The 16053-nt window shown below is 53.9% G+C and overlaps 1 protein-coding gene across 8 annotated transcripts in view; it reads left to right on the top strand.

Annotated features, from left to right (window-relative positions):
* Window positions 1–15838, top strand: part of br (broad-complex core protein) — a 62466-nt gene extending 46628 nt beyond the window's left edge. For 5 of the 8 annotated variants that reach the window (XM_033474386.2, XM_033474387.2, XM_033474384.2 and 2 more), the window contains one exon: window positions 3289–5079. In XM_033474386.2, coding sequence (XP_033330277.1) covers window positions 3289–4004 — 716 coding nt within the window. In that variant the 3' untranslated portion in view covers window positions 4005–5079. Of the gene's footprint in view, window positions 1–3288; window positions 5080–6788; window positions 10135–13646 lie in introns of those variants that run through there. The other 3 variants (XM_033474390.2, XM_033474391.2, XM_033474393.2) reach the window with 2 other exon arrangements.
* Window positions 15839–16053: the final 215 nt, after the last annotated feature.

A 16053-nucleotide genomic window follows, 5' to 3' on the forward strand; every position in this document is an offset into this window, starting at 1 on the left:
GTTCCCGCGGATGATCGCCGACGGCTCCGCTCGGATCTGCTGCGGGCCCGGGGGCCGGCGACGGCGGCGGGGCTACGCGCGTTTTATATCGGGACTCGTGAAACTAGCCGAGGTAAAGAAATTTCGGGGTTACGTAACCCGGTTTGCTAATGGCCTGTTTGCGAAACGCGGAATTCATGCTGCCATCTGCCGACGTTGCCGATTCCGGCGGCGCGTGTGCGTGTGCTCGTGCGTGTGCTCGCGCGCGGGTGTGCGCGCTTGTAACCTACACCGAGTCTATCTCTGTCTGTCTGTCTGTCTGTCTGTCTTTCTCTCTCTCTTTCTCTGATCGACACAGTGTTCTCTCTGTCGCGAGAGCCGTCTCCTTGCGCGCATACATCTATTTACTCGATACTTAGTCATCTTCCCGTTCCCTCTTTCTCCGCGATTCCCCGTCTTTATCCGTCCGTCGCGTCGAGTTTCGCGGATGCCGGTTCGCTTCGTTCCGTTCCGTTCCGTTTCGTTTCGTTTCGTTTGGTTTCGGTTAACGGACGACGACGACGACGACGACGACGATTCGCGCGCGCGGCTGGCAATTTACTTTCGTATGTCGCGCGCGCGCGCGAGCGCGAGTGCGAGCGCGAGCGCGAAGGCGAATGACGACGAGGATGACGGGACGACGGGAGGCGGTGGGCGGAGGCGGAGGCGCGGGGTCGCGGAGGCGAGAGGCGCCTGCCAAGGCCAAACGAAAGTTCGTTTCTGAACCAAATCCGACGGAATTTTTTATCTGTAGTATGTGTATTTATCGGGGACGCCCAGGTCTAGCTGCTTGTTTTCGCCTTGCCTGCGCTATTATCGATGATGAACTTGAGGTGACCTCGAAAAAACTGCGCAACAGTGTGAGCGCGGGTGTCGCGATCGGGAGTGCTCGTCGGAGCGACGGAGCTAGAGAAACCGCGGGGCTAGGAAGTAGGGGTCAGGGAGGGGCAGGAGACTGCGAAGATAGAGAAGGAACGTCCGAGAGTGCCGAAGATCGTAAGAGAAAGAGCGAGAGAGAGAGAGAGAGAGAGAGAGAGCTGTGGGGCGTTTACACTTTCGCTCTATATCATTTGCTGTCGCGGGCCGCGATCTCTTTTTCTCCTTTTCCCCGGCTTCGCGACGCTTTCCAAAACGGCTCGAGCGACACGCCGGTTTCTTCTACGATCCTCCGCGGACACGCCGATCGATCCTTTTCCTATCGGCCTCGAGATGGAAATCGCGGGACGACGACGTTCCTATCTATCTAGTCGCCAGGCTGAATCGTAGATTCGAGCGGGTTACGTAAGAGAGTCGTGGCAAAAAATCGATCGTCGCGTTCCAGCCGTCGGGGACGGACTTTCTTTCGCCGCCCATTGGCGAACGGGTAACGGCGTGTTATCGCGGGATTTTCGACGAGCGATCGGAAATCAATAAAGCTTGTTTACGTTATTGGCCGAATCGCGATCTCCGGGAGAGGCGTACGCCGCACTTGCTCTCTGTCTCTGTCCCTCTCCGAAGAGAGAGATAGATAGATAGATAGATAGAGAGAGAGAAAGAAAGAAAAAGAGAGAGAGAGACACATACACAAGGTGAAGGTCTACTCGGCCGCGGTGCTTAATTCATCGAGGCAGTTTAGTTTCGAGCCCCACCGCCAGTCTCCAGCAGCGACCGAGAGCATAAGCGAGCCTCTCGCGAAGAAATTGGCCTTCGTCTCTCCTTCCTCCGTCGGTCTCTTCTCCGTCTCTCGATCTCGTTCGCTCTCTCCCGATCAGCCCGGCGTGGCGGCACCGCGAGCAAAAATCACCGAGACACGGCGGCCGTATAGTAGATCGTCGTTGCAACGATCCTCGAGTCCCTTCGGCTCCGGGAACGGTCAAGACCAGGAACCAGAAGAAACCGGGCGGGGGAGCAGCCGTTGGAACAGAGTTATCGGTTTGATCGCAGTGATTTCGCGAAACGCGCAACCGCATATCGAGGGAAAAGAGGGCCTGGGAGGGCCAAAGGGAGAGGAGGGTGTCGGGGGCGGCAGGGCGAGGAGCAAGTTCTTGCTCCCGTTCTCCTCCTTGCTTCGCGAGCCCCGTCTTCTCCGTTCCCCCCCACCACTGTCCACGTAACTCTTTCAAAAAGTTCGTAAGACTCGCGTAACCAATCCGGAAGCTACTTAGATTTTTCCCTCCCCGCCGATCCCTCTGTGCCCCCCGCGAGGGGGGCACCCAACCACCCACCCACCGAGCCACCCTTCTCCACCTCCTCGACCTTCTCCACCTCTGTCCTCCTCCGCCTACTCTCTCTCTCTCTCTCTCTCTCTCTCTCTCTCGGCCTCCTTCTCCTTCGGCTGTTCTCCCGTTCCCTCTCATTCTTTCCGTCTCTGTCTCTTGGTTTCCCTCTTTGCCGGAGCCCCCCTTCGACGCTCCCCGGAGTTTCGTAGTCGCGCGGAGTGTAGCGCGAGCTATCGATCGCCGTGGCTCTCCGCGCTTAGAGTCAACATCAGTCATAATACAGCGCAACGGCATACGGGGGGTTATTAAGAATAATACGCATCCTAGGTATATATCCCCTTCCCGGCGAGGCACCGCGGAAAAACAGGGGAAGGAGCGCGGCTCGTAGCGGGGGGTGGTTCCGTTGCTAGGGTAACCGGCTGGGTAAAATCCCGCAAAGAAGAAGCATCGCCCGTTATGTTCCTGTGTGTGCCGCTGTTGCTCTTGCTCTTGCTCTTGCTCCAGCACCAGCTCTTGCTCCAGCTCTTGCTCCAGCTCCTACTCTTGCTCTCGCACTTACACGCTGCCGTTACCAGCGGCCGTTCTCTCTCTCTCTCCTCTCCTTCTCTCTCTCTCTCTCTTTCTCGTTGTATCGACATCTCATCCTCGGCGGACGTTATACTGGCTTTTATGAGACGATGAATACTCGTACACTCGTCCTACCTTCTCGAGCAGAGCCACCCCGCAGGACCCTCCGCCCTTCGGATATCTCTTCGGCCCTCGCCCCTCGAGTCCTTCGATGCGGCAGCCCCGCGTCTCGCCTCGACTCGACTCGACTCGCCACCTTTTAGCCGACGATTAACAACATCCGCGTCCGTTTAGTCGCGAGAAACGAGCGCAGTTTATCTTTTCTTTTGTCCGCCCCATGCCGTGCCGTGCCGTGCCGTTCCGTGCACACGCCCCTCCTCCTTAACCCCGATGGCCTAGCCTCTCGACGCGGGACGGAGGATTAGCGCCGCGCGTTGATCGCGCGCCGATTAATTAATCCGCGGGACACCTCGGTTGGACTCAGCCCCCTCCTCTTTGGTTGCAGACCGGGAGGTCGCCGAGGAGGACGGGGGTTGGCAGTCCGCTACCAACGGAGACGGTCAACGGGATAGACCGGCCGACCAAGGTCAGGCTGGAGCTAGCCGGTGCGTGGTGGTGCAGGGACACCAGCAGCACCAGGAGCTGCCGATAATCGATCTGTTAGACGACATAACCGATCAGATGCAGATCGTGCTCAAGTCGGAGCCCCTCTCGCCGAAGATCGACGAGCTCGAGTCCTGTCTGCTCGGCGACCAGCTCGATCCCGTCGCGGATCGCTGCGTGGATCGCGGCGTAGACCGCGGCTCGGCCAACGTGCCGAACAGCCGCCGGCCTGGCCAGCATCAGCCGGCGACGAGAACCTCGTCGCTGACGGAGACGACGGGCTTCACCGATCTACGCTGGCTGACCCAGAACGGCGGCGGCCAGCAGGCCGGCCCGAAGTCCCGGGACCAGTCGCGCAACGAGCAAGAGACCAAATCGTCGTCGAACAACCGCTCGAGCAGCGGCACTTACTGCAACTTCTGCCAGAAGACGTTCTCGCGAGCCTGGTCCCTGCAGAGGCACCTGGCGGACACGCACTTTTACGTGCCGCAATCGCTCTCCTGCGATCAATGCGGCAGGAGTTACAAGTCCAGGAACAGCCTGGTCAGCCACAAGAGCCAGTACCACGCGAGGAAGGAGCGCAAGGAGCACGAGGAACAGTGCGAGGTCACTTATTGACCGGCGTCCGCGGTTTAGTGACCGAATTTACGCCCGCCGAGGAACGCCGTCTTCGTACCCGACCACCACCCTTTCGCCGCCCTCTCCCCCCTTAAACGACCGCGTGGTTAGGCTTTTGTAAATACCGTGGAAACGTCCTTCTTTTGTACATACATACATACATACATACGTACATACTTTCCTAGACCAGGCGTGGGCGGCGGTTCGCGGCCGCCCGCCGCGCCGTAGGCGTGGCCTCGCGGCTCCCGCCGGTGCCGTACGGCCCGCGCGGGGCCTCTCCCCGGGCCCAGGCCTGCTCTAGCCGGTGCTTCGCCCGTTCGCCATCCCAAACGTTCTAGTCTTCCGACCGTGTGGAAAGAGTTACCTCGATGCACGCCAAAGAAAGTATACATATACAGTTTAGCGTAGAGACACGCGCGCGACGATCACGCCCGTGCTAGCTAGCCTAAGTCCGTCGTCGAACGCGTCGCAGCCGTCGCTTTTTCGAAATGAGCTCCGCCATCTGGAAGCTCCGCGGCGAGTCCCGGCGACTCCCACGGCCGAATCGATACGTCTCTCTTTCGGTAACTACCGCGCTCTTCTTCATCCACGCGCCCCCGCGCCGCCGGCTCCGGGGGTAGTTCACCCCCGCCGGCGACGAAGCCAACTCACCGCCGCGCGTAGCTTTCTCCCGCCGGTCGATCACCGTGCCTGTTATCAGCCGGCGATCGGCCCGGCTTCGATCCGCGCGGATCTTTGCCGACCGAGCTCGCGCGTTGACAAGAACGGATCCCATTTATCGGACGACCGAACTGCTATCATCCCCTATCCGCGGGCCTCGGCAGATCATTCTCGCGGTTCGAGCACGAGCCGCGCGCGACTCCGCTCCGCTCCGTTTTCCGTCCCGCGTGCTCGAATCACGCTCGGCTCCCGGCCGAGCATACGGGCGCACAGCGCGCGGTTTTACCCGTCGCTTGCCGCTTTACCGGGGATCGATCGCGTCAACGACTTGTGACCGCCGACGAATGTTTAATTAGCGTGTAGCGTGGATGTCGTTTGAGCTGAATGAGAAAATAAAGGACGATTCGAAGGAAAATGAGGAGGAGTCGTGTTTTACTGCAAACATACCAAATACCCGCGCCGGCCGCTGCGAACCCTCTCGCGTGGAACGCTCTCGGATCCCTCGTTATAGCGACAGGCCGTGTCGTTCTTTCGATGATCGACGGAATGCGAGATCGAATGAATAAAAAAGAGAACCGCTGCGCAATACAATCAACCGTTCGCCTCTCATCGCATCATCCCGTTTAGACAAAAAACGCAATATAATCATACTCCTGTATAAATATATGTGTGTATCCTATGTACATATATATATATGTATGTATATGTATATATATATATATATATATATATATATATATATATATATATATATATGTATATTGAGTCAAAAAACGTTATTATATATATACCGCTCCAAGATATCTACTCTGCTCTCTGTCTTGCTGTAAATAATACGCATCGACATGGATACATCTCTGGTGCTCTGAAAACACTAACGTCATCGCTCACGATCGTTCACTGGAATCTTGGAATTGCTTGCACTTCTACTATCGTAATGCGCTATCAAAAAAAAAAAAAAATAAAAAAATAAAACACCAAACAACTCCCGAAACGTCAGAGCACAACGATTGTTAAACGAGTACCGAAGTTAACGAACGGGTGTCAGGGGGCACACGCTGGTTACCTCGACGAGGAAGAGTCTCCCGCCGAAACGACCGTCGCCATTGTCAGCACAGTATCGTGGTTAAAACGAGATTGCGACGAGAGACATAACAATAATAATAACAATAATAATAACAGTAATAATAATAATAATAATAAAAGCTAGAAAGATGCAACGATTCGATTCCGCTCGATTCCGTTCGATTCCGTTCGATTCCGTTCGATCGAGCGTCTCGCGAACGGAAGAGTCGTGGAAAAAAACAAAAAGAAAATAAAAGAACGACTGACAATGGCGACCGCGAGAGGCTGAGACGCTCTTCCCTCGGAGGACTCAGGTGCAAGACGGACCGTGGAACGGTGCGTAACGACGGAGGATGCTCTGCGGTAGGCAAACTGCAGGCATTGTCACGTGGTTCCCCGCAACAAAAAAACAACAACCGAACAAACAAACAAACAAACAAACAATACCGAACAAAATGTATAAAAAAAAACAAAAAAAAAACAGTATATAACGCAACCGTAAAACAGACAGTTTTGAGCACGGCTTGGTCGGGTGACGGTGTGTGGCAACGTGCGCGGACAAAACTAATCGAGAAAATGGGCGCACGAATGTGTTTCTCTATCGGCTCGGCAAAAAAAAAAAAAATAAAACAATCTCCTGCAAACCGAAAAATACCAAAAAAAAAACGCAAAAACATGTGTGGTGGTAGATGGTTGGTGTTAACGAGTGAAAGCGAGACTAGAAAAAAAAAACATACAAACAAAAAAAAACAAATCGAACGAACAAACAAACAGTAGATGACGATATGTATCGCCGGACATAGAGGCACGCGCGGCTACTACTAGAGACAAAATGGAGGGAATCTCTAGAGAATGCGGACGGGGAGAAAGAAAGTAACTGGTCTGGTTTCCCCGTTTTCCGCGCGGTTCCCGTGCAACCCCCGGACCGGCTTCGGTCCGCCTATAAGTCCGGCGAGCCGAAAAAAAGTAAAAAAAAAACAAACAAACAAATCAAAAAAACCCCGAGCCTCGTGACAAAACCGAAAAAAAGTAACCCCCTGTGTCTGGTTCTGCCGCCAGGTCAGTTGGCCGGCAGCGGCGCGTCCGATGAGTTTCGATGCGAGCCTTGCAACAAAATCCTGACCTCCCTAACGCGGTTGAAGCGGCACATACAGAACGTGCACACCAGGCCCAGCAAGGAACCGATCTGTAACGTCTGCAAGCGGGTTTACTCGAGCCTGAACAGCCTGCGGAACCACAAGAGCATCTACCATCGGCAGCTCAGCAAGAACGAGCAGCAACGCAAGAAGATGGAACAGATGCGCGAGCGGGAGAGAGAGCAGAGAGAGCACACGGAGAGAGCAAGCTCCCATCACCAGCCACAGCAACAACAGCACCCGGATCACCAGCAACAGCCGCGATTAGGATAGAGAGCCCACCCTCGCGAGCCGTCGGGGCAGGCACGGGGAGATCTCGATTGCGGCCCCAGGGCCGGGACACGGCCGATCTTGGCGGCCGCAACGCGGCCGATTAGCTCCACCAAGGTGTCCAGGGTGCCCCGGGGTGGCAATCGGTCCTCGTGGCTGCTCTCGCCGCGACGCTTCCCTCCTCCCATTCAGCAGCTAGATCGCGGCGAGGATCCGAGGCGTTAGTTCCACGCCGTTGAACCGCGGCCACGTCCTTTCGATCGTGCGACGCGTTACGCACGCACGCACGCTCGTTCAAGAATCTCCTTTAAAACAATGGTGTCGGATTTATCGGTATCGTTTGGGTTATCTGTTAGACGTCGACGCTTCTGTCGCTCGCGATTACGCTATTGTCGGTTCGGTTTCGATCCGCGTGTACGTTCTCTAGCGTCGATCATTGGCTCGCACACTCGCCCGCCCGCCCGCCCCCCCTTCTCCCTTCGCAAACGACATCCGAGAAGGATGTCTTCTCCGCCCCCTCGGCCCCCCCTCTAGGCTGTCTTCGAAATTCGAGTCGCGGGAAACACTATGTGATAGTAGACACGGCACCGTTATTATAGTTTTCGACTGGAATTCTCCGTTCGAGCGGATCAATAAAATGGCAAAAAATAAAAATGAAAGAAAAAAAGAGCAGAAAAATAAAACGAACGAAAGCGATTTATGGGATTATTCTAGAGCGGAGAGAAAGAGGTGGAGAGCAGGTGGAGACGACGACGACGACGATGATTATGATTATGATTATGATTATGATGGTGATGATGACGATGATGACGACGATGTTGACGTGGACGATGAACGTGTTAGAGCGTCGAGGCCGACAAATTTAATTTTTCTACTAAGGTTATAAAGAGAGAGAGATTTATATGATTATATATATTATATATAAATATATATGTATACATGGACATACGTCGCGCTACGTGTAAATAGTCGATAGACCGGAATCGAGAGCCACGGGAATTCGGAAATGCTTGGAACCGCGTTATTTTCTTTTTATTTTTCGTTTCAACTCCGAGAGAAGCTGGGCAAAGAAAGAGAGAAAGAGAGAGAGAGAGGGGAGAAAACAGTCCGCGATAATACGAGTCAACGTTTACCAGGTTTTATTTTTATAATTGCTCGCGAGCGTGGGGCTGGATTCACGGCTGGCCGCTGCCACGTGTTCGCGGAGAGATGTCGCAGTACAAACCTGATGATAAAGCATAAGTTCAAACGTGTCCTAAGTTAGCGCCGTAACGCTCTCCGTGACCTGAAAACCCCGAGAGATGCTAGATCATCCATCCCCCCATCCCCCGCCGTTCATCCTGATCCTACCACATCCCACTATTAACCCGTTATCCGCCAATGTCCCATTTTTGCGTCACTATTTCCAATTGTTTTCTTTTAAAAACTGCATAAAACTTCCGAATAAAATACAGGCATTAAAATAGTGAGAACATATCGCTTGCTCCGTGAAAGTATTAAGAATTCCCGTTATTTCGTTTGAAAAGTTATTGCAAACTTCAGCTTGAAACTACATAATCTCTCAATTTAATTTCTCCTTATTTCTTTCTCTTAATTTCGAATTGCGGCGGGTAACGGGTTAACATCGCCACGTTCTTCCCGATCCTCTAATCGGCCTTCTCCCTTGACCCGTGATGCGAGCAGCAGGAACACCGATTCGAAATCGCGCTAGAACACCGTCGCCATTAAAAAAAAAACCGATTCGCGTCCCGAAACGTTCGCGTTCAGTTTCTCGCGTTCTCGTATCCAGTTTCCCCGTTCGCGTTTAATGTTCCCCCGTTCGACTTTCGTTACACATGCTCGTTTCACGTTACGTTGACCCATCCATCCACGGAATGGCTCGTGTCCGAGACGCGCGGAATTGTGATAGAGAGGATCGCCGCCACCCCTGGGTGTCGAGCTAGAGGAGCGTCGACAACACACGTTAGAGACAGCATTACGGGTGGCGGGACAGATCGATGCGCAGCATCTTCGAGCGTTAGGATTATAGCCGCGGGCATCGCGCGCGCGGCGAGCGTCGGCTGACCGTAGAATGTAAATAAAAAAATTCCGTTCGATCGGCAATAGGACGGCGTTCTCCGTCCGCGCGGTGCCGCGCCTCCCCTTGTACATATTGTACGTAAGGAACGTCTTTTATATCAGGATTTATCGATAACCGGCGCGCGTGTCGACGCCGCGCGCAATATTATACCCGCATGCATAACGCACTATAACCGTATACCGTCTCTTGTTTTATCGCTAAAACTATCTCGCCGTTTCGCGTTCTTATTACTTTTGTTATCGGGTTTAACGCACACCGTGCGTGAGAGGGCCAACAACTACACCGGGAGGGCACACCGCCGGTCCAGAAAACAAACATAAACGCGCGTCTCTCGCTTTTCCATTTCCGTTTCGTCGCTGATTACGGCAACGTCAGTCTCTAACCGACGCTTAGATTGCGCAGAAAAATGGACAATTTGGGAACAGGTACGATACGATTGTTCCGGCTTTGCGCCATGTTTTTACGATCGTTGACGATCGGTAACTATTAAAAACGAGTCGCGAGGCTCGAATTCGCAGGGCTACTCTTCCCAAATTGACCATTTCTGTGGACAATCTGAGCATCAATTAAGGAGACATTACTGTAGCAATCGGACCCGGCAGAAAATTATGCGCGGACGTGTTTTCGTTTGGCTAGGAGAGGGGGAGAGAGAGAAAGAGAAAGAGAGAGAGAGCGAGAGGAAGAGAAAGAAAGCGAGAGAGAGAGAGAGAGAGAGAGAGAAAGAGAGAAAGGAAGCGAGAGAAAGAGAGAAAGAGAGAGAGAGAGAAGGAGAGATTCGTTCGCATTTACAATAACTCTCACCACGATTATTTTTAATGTTCTTATTATAAATGATACACGAACCACCATTATGATTATTGCTACTATTATTGCTATTATCATTATTATTTATGAATAAAATGTTTCTTTTGTACGCTGAGAGAGAGCGGCCCCCCTCCAAAGAACCCAGACCCCCTTCATCGCACCCCACCATACGGAGCACCTCTCTCGCGCGAGAAAGGTGTGCGAACCGCGGCGCGGCGAGACGCGGCGCGGCGCGCCGTGTGTGCCGCTCGTTAACCTTCGCCTGCGGTGATTACGCAACCTGCCGTGTCGCGCCGTGCGCCGCCGCTTTTTTTGCATTTTCTTTTTCTGCGTTCCATTCCGCTCCGCCCCGTTCCGTTTCGTTTCGTTCTGTTCCGTTCCGTTCCGTTCCGTTCCGTACGGGCTCGCGTACGTTGCAGACACCTCGTTGCCCGGCGTGCGCTTCCGGTCGACCCACTTATACACCACCCATACACCTCCGGCCCCGTGATACTGCACTCTCTGTTGTACGCGCGCCCCAGACCCCGTGACACGCATACGCTCGGTCGAGATACACCTCGCCTCGCCTCGCCTCGCCTCGCCTCGCCTCGACTGGCCTCGTCCCGCCTCGCCACGTCCCCGAAGTCAATGGGTGCGCGTTTCACGCTCCGCGAAACCCGAGGGTCAGCCACCGTCGGGAATACGCCGTTACACCGGCGGAACACCTTCGCCGCTCCTCCCTCCCCGCCCGCGAGGGGACCTACGGCCTACCGCGACCTCTCCGGCCAGCTTTCGGGGACCACTCTAATCTCGCGGCGACCGTCCGTCCCGTTTTTCGCAGGCCTATCGACAGCTGCTGCGATATTCTCGGAGACAGGCGTCCAACAGAGGATGGGATCCTTGGGGATTTTCGGGATGGGGATCGGGGGGGAGACAGTTGCCCGGGAATCTCGCTGTAGCCCCTCTCTCCGCTTCGAGGGCCTCCCTCGTAACTCGTTAAGAACGCGATTCTCGACTGTCTCGAGGCTTTCTGGTCGGAATCTGGTCGAGTGCCCGGCGGTGTCAGCGCCGATATCTTGCGCGGGGAATCTGTGTTAGCACGTTACCGATCGTCGACGGAGATCGTGTTCGACGGACGACGAAGGAGCTCCCCCGCTTCTGGCGGCAACGCAGCCAGTTTTAACACTATGCCGTCCGCAGATCTTAGATATGATTGTTTTGTTTCACGCCGGCATAATAGCTTGGATACTTTGGATTTAAAAACAAAAATTTCGAAAATGGCGGTAATATGAATTCCTAAAATTAAGATACGTTATCCAGGAATTTTCGTACTTAATTCTTAGTTAAACAAGCACAATGCTGTAGTTAGTTCGCTGCCTTTTAACACCCAAGAAATATAGTTCAAATGTTATTTCAGTTTTTTAAAATGGCACCGAAGTGCTACCACCGACGTACAGCAGATACAATTGTTTTTGCATGGCACCAGCGTGGTGCCATCGGACGGCATAGTGTTATGTCAAGGTTATGTCACAAGGTTATAACACTGAACCTACCGTGGCGGTCGATGCGACCGATGCAATATATTTTTGACTTTCATACTTTTGGTATCTTAGAACCGCATTTCAAGGGAACGATCGAATAAATTTCGCGTTGCAATGAAAATGGTAAGATGTCTGGATAAAAAATTCAGTCTTGTAATTCCTATGATGCAACGCGTGTCGGACGTCTTTAGTGTTTCGGTGGGTTTAGTGTTAAACCGAAGGTGATGATGCCGGCATTTGTTTATTTATCGCATTCGTTGCACGGGCAAGAAGCCGTTAGAATTTAAAGGCGTCCGTTCGAGTTTGCTAAGAATAGAACCGCAACGGAACTGCAAAATTCGTGCATAGACGACTGATATTAACGTAGAAAATTGAATCATAAATTATAGTCTCGGTTTCTGAAGGCAGAAATATCAGCGCTTGAAACGGATTCCAATTAATAAGTTCACATTTGATCGAAGCGGTCGGGAATGCGTTTAAACGATCGCGTCGCGCGACGACTCTCGGCGTAGAGAACGAATCTAGAAAACGGCTTGATCCTGCAGAGCGATGCAAGCGACGAGAAATAACTGCGTTAAGGGGTTAATGGAGCATCGTGGCCCAAGGCGCTGGTACTTTCGAATGTTCTACTTAGCGCGAGATCGCTCGGCACTCGGCCGGCCGACGCGTTTGCTCTCGGCGATCGCCGCGTGAACGGATGCCGCCTGGCATGGAGCAAACGTGTCTCGAGCAGAGACAGCCTGTCCCGCGAAACGCCTCGAACGTGTTAGCGTATCCTCGAGACCGTCTCTCTCTTCGAAGGATTAGAAGAATTCGGCGCCTCGAGGCCCGTCGAGAATCCCGGCGGTGAGAAAACCCGTCGGCGACGACGATCGCCGATCGTTGCGTAACCCAACGGCCAATGACAAACCAGAGCCCCGAGCCACCTTTCTCTCTGCGATCGGAACCCGGTGAAACAGATTCGGACAATGTCGACAATTAATAGTCAGACTAAAAAATCGAGCGGCCGCAACCTCTAAGTGTTCTCTCGTGGTTCGGGGGTTGTTCAGAGAGGAGCCAGAGAACAACAACGCTGCCACCACGGGCGATCGGCGGCCCCTCTCACGACGCATGTGTCTCCTTTTGCCCCCCACCCCCCTAGAAACCAACCCACCAACCAAAGCCTTCTCTTGATTCATACACACACACACACACACCACCTCTCGACGAACACGTCGAATCCTTTCGCTGAAAATCCGAACGTCCAATAATCCCGGTGCCTTGTCAACGAGGAGTTTCCGTAATTCACCAACCATACATATCACATTCACCAAAAACCAGCCCGTTTCTCTCACACGAACACAACCACCCCCCACCCCTATTCAACCACCACCACCACCACCACCACAACCACAACCACAACCATTCACTCTGGCCCTGCGTATCGAAGAACACCATCAGCGTAAATACTAATCTTGTCCAGTGATATTAATGGCAGTCGTATCTTTGTTCTTGTTTGTTCCCGGTCCCGCTCGCTCGGCTATACGTTCGGCTCTGGTTCGTCATTGTTCTGTGTGTACCTACCCGCTACCTTCACGAACACGGACTTGCGCTGGGGGTTCCATCCACAAACGTGGCTCTCCGTGTGCCTCCTCCTACGCCACAAATATTGGTTCGTAACGGAAAATATCTTTTCTTTTTAATTGGGTGTCGATTATTTAATAACGGACATATATATATACATGTATATGTATATCTATATATATATTGGTGCTTGGTCTCTCCTCTCTCTCTCTCTCTTTTTCTCTGTCACTGTCACTCTAAATAATTCAACGTCGTATTTATATTTAATTCGCTGTGTTTCTGCTACTAAAAAACTATCTTGCCATCTAACTCTTTCTTTTTTCGTTCGCGCTGCTTTCTCTTCTATACCGTTTCCATCTCTCACTCGCTCGCTCACTCTATATTTCTTTATTTATTTCTCTCTCTCTCTCTCTCTCTTTGTCTCTCTGTCTCTCTGTCTCTAACCTTTCACTCGCATATTTATTTAACGTTACCGCGCCCGTAACGAATGATCGTCGCTCGCCACGATAAGAATTCGTTTCGAACAATCGGCTCGATCAAAAAGTCTATCCACCGTCCGCGATCCTCGCGATGCGACTGTCGCACCCGTTGCACGGCAGCCTGCTGCCCCAGGGGATCTTCACCTGCGACGTCTGCGGCAAGACCCTCTCGACGAAGCTCACCCTGAAACGGCACAAAGAACAGCAACACTTCCAGCCGTTGAACAGCTCCGTGTGCGTGGTCTGCCACAAGACGTTCAGGACGCTGAACAGCCTGAACAATCACAAGAGCATCTACCATCGTAAACAGAAATAGAGCCGGTTATCGTCGCGCGAGGCTCGCGCCGAGCCGCGCCGTGGAACGCTGTGAGAAAACGAGCTTCGACGTAAACGGGGTTTCGGCCGTGTGCGAACGGCGGGAACCACGGCGGCAGACAAAGGAGAGGAAGAAAACGGTGCCAATGGACGACGGCAGGGACACCGGACACGGGCTCTCTCTCCGGGGAACGAGGAAAAACGGCCCGACACGTCGACAGCATGTCCGCTCGAGGGAAAAGCGTTTTAAAGGGTTGCGCGGTGCGGATGGGTTGGTTGGGACGGGACCGACGGGGGGGGAGGGGGGAAGTTTCGCGCGCGCCTGTGTTCTTCTTCTCTCCGTTTATACACATTTCTTTCGTTGTTCGCGCGCGGCGATGTTGTTGCGTTTGTTGGTCGTCCCTTGTGTTCGTCGTTCGACGGGAGATGCCGCGCCGATACGGAATTGTTGTTACATTGTTAATTATTAAGGATCGGTTCGTTCGTACGCGTTCGTTGATCGGTCCGACGGTTCGACGGCCCGGAAGGTACACACGACCGGTGGAAACGGTCCGTCGACGGTTTTCCAATGGGACCAGTTTTGCAAAGTAACCGGACATTCTCGCGTCGGTTAGCTTCTTGAACCGCGCGCCGGGCTTTTGGGCGGGGGCCGGAACGGGGGGTGAAGGTGGGCGCACACACCGCGGCGGGTAGAATAAACCGGCGCGCATGCTGTCCACGATCGCGGGATTGATATTCGGCCCGAGGGATGGAGCGGGAGGAAGGAGGAGAACACGGTCCGAGGTTGTGAAACGGAAGCGTGGACGATGATCGAAGGGGCCGCCCGTGGACACGACGATCGTCGCCGCGACGATCGCCGAGAATCAGTGCTTCCAAATGACGATGGACGCGCGGCGATATCTCGTTGGCCGGCATTCTCGTTCGACGGTGTTCCGACCGGGACGAGATTTTTTACCGACCTGCAAAGTGAGAGACTCGGCCTCGGTCTTCAGAGACGGACTTGAGAAACGTTGTCGGGCGAGAGACTGCGGGGGAGGAAGCAGGGAAGAGAAGCGATCTTCCCGGACTTGTGTCCCGGAGCTTCGCGAACGTGTCACGAGATCCTCGTCGCCACCCGACTTCTGAGAGCGCGCGATCGTTCTCGACGCGCCACCGACGCGACCCGAGAACCCCGTCGCTATTCGCGATCTCTATCCGCCGCGGAGACCGCGGGGAAACGCGATTGCGACGGCCAAGCCGCATAGCTATTTTCGTCTACTTTTATACCGCAATCCTCTCGGTCTTTCTACGATACACACGAGACAATTCGACGGTAGAATGTTCGACGAATCGCTCGAAGCCAAGGGCCTACGGCCGCTTCCCCCGTTACCGTCTCGGCCGCAGCGCGCGGCACACGCTATCAAATAGCGGACGCGACGATCTCTCTCGTCGACGTGATTCGGAAGAGGGGGAGAGGGGTGGTGGTCCTCGAGTCGCCGCTTCGCGGTTTCAAATCGCCGATCCGAGAGCCGCGTCGGCGCGAGACGCTAACGAGGGAGGAGGCCGCGCTCGCCGAGAGCTCGACTGTTTCGCTTCCGGAAGGACCGTTCCCCGAGCGGATCCCCGATCGAATCGCGCCGATTCGTCGGCGGCGCGTCGACGACGATCGCGCGCCGGTTGCTGGCTTCGTAGCTATCGCGGCCGCGGCACGCGGGAACGCGGCGAATTTCGAACGAATCCGGCGAGCCGCTAAGCTCGCTTTAAACGTCCGTTCGCGCGAATCGAAATCGGCCGCGTTCCCGCGTCGTCGTCGCCGCCGCGGCCGTGCGGCGGCCGCTCTTCTTTCCGCAGCGACAGATATCGGCTTAAATCGCAGGCTATACACGGTAGGTTAGGCTTACGTATTTCGACTGGAGAGAGCTGGGGTTCTGTTAGCGAACGCGAATAAGGGAAAATGAGGAAATGAATAAAAAGAATAATACTTCCAGGTGTCCGAGACACCATCGTCCACAACTAACTTTAGGCGGGAACGTGTCCGATACATGTTTCGACAAGACTGTAAAACGAATATTGATTAACCAGAAGACTCGAGAATCTTTTAATTGTTTCGATGTTCGAAGGGGCGGGGGGCAAACGGGCGGGTGGGTGGGGGGAGGGGTCGTTTCGCCGTGGGAGAAT

Source organism: Megalopta genalis, chromosome 4 (genome assembly GCF_051020955.1).
Source record: "Megalopta genalis isolate 19385.01 chromosome 4, iyMegGena1_principal, whole genome shotgun sequence".
In the NCBI taxonomy this organism is placed as follows: Eukaryota; Metazoa; Arthropoda; class Insecta; order Hymenoptera; family Halictidae; genus Megalopta; species Megalopta genalis.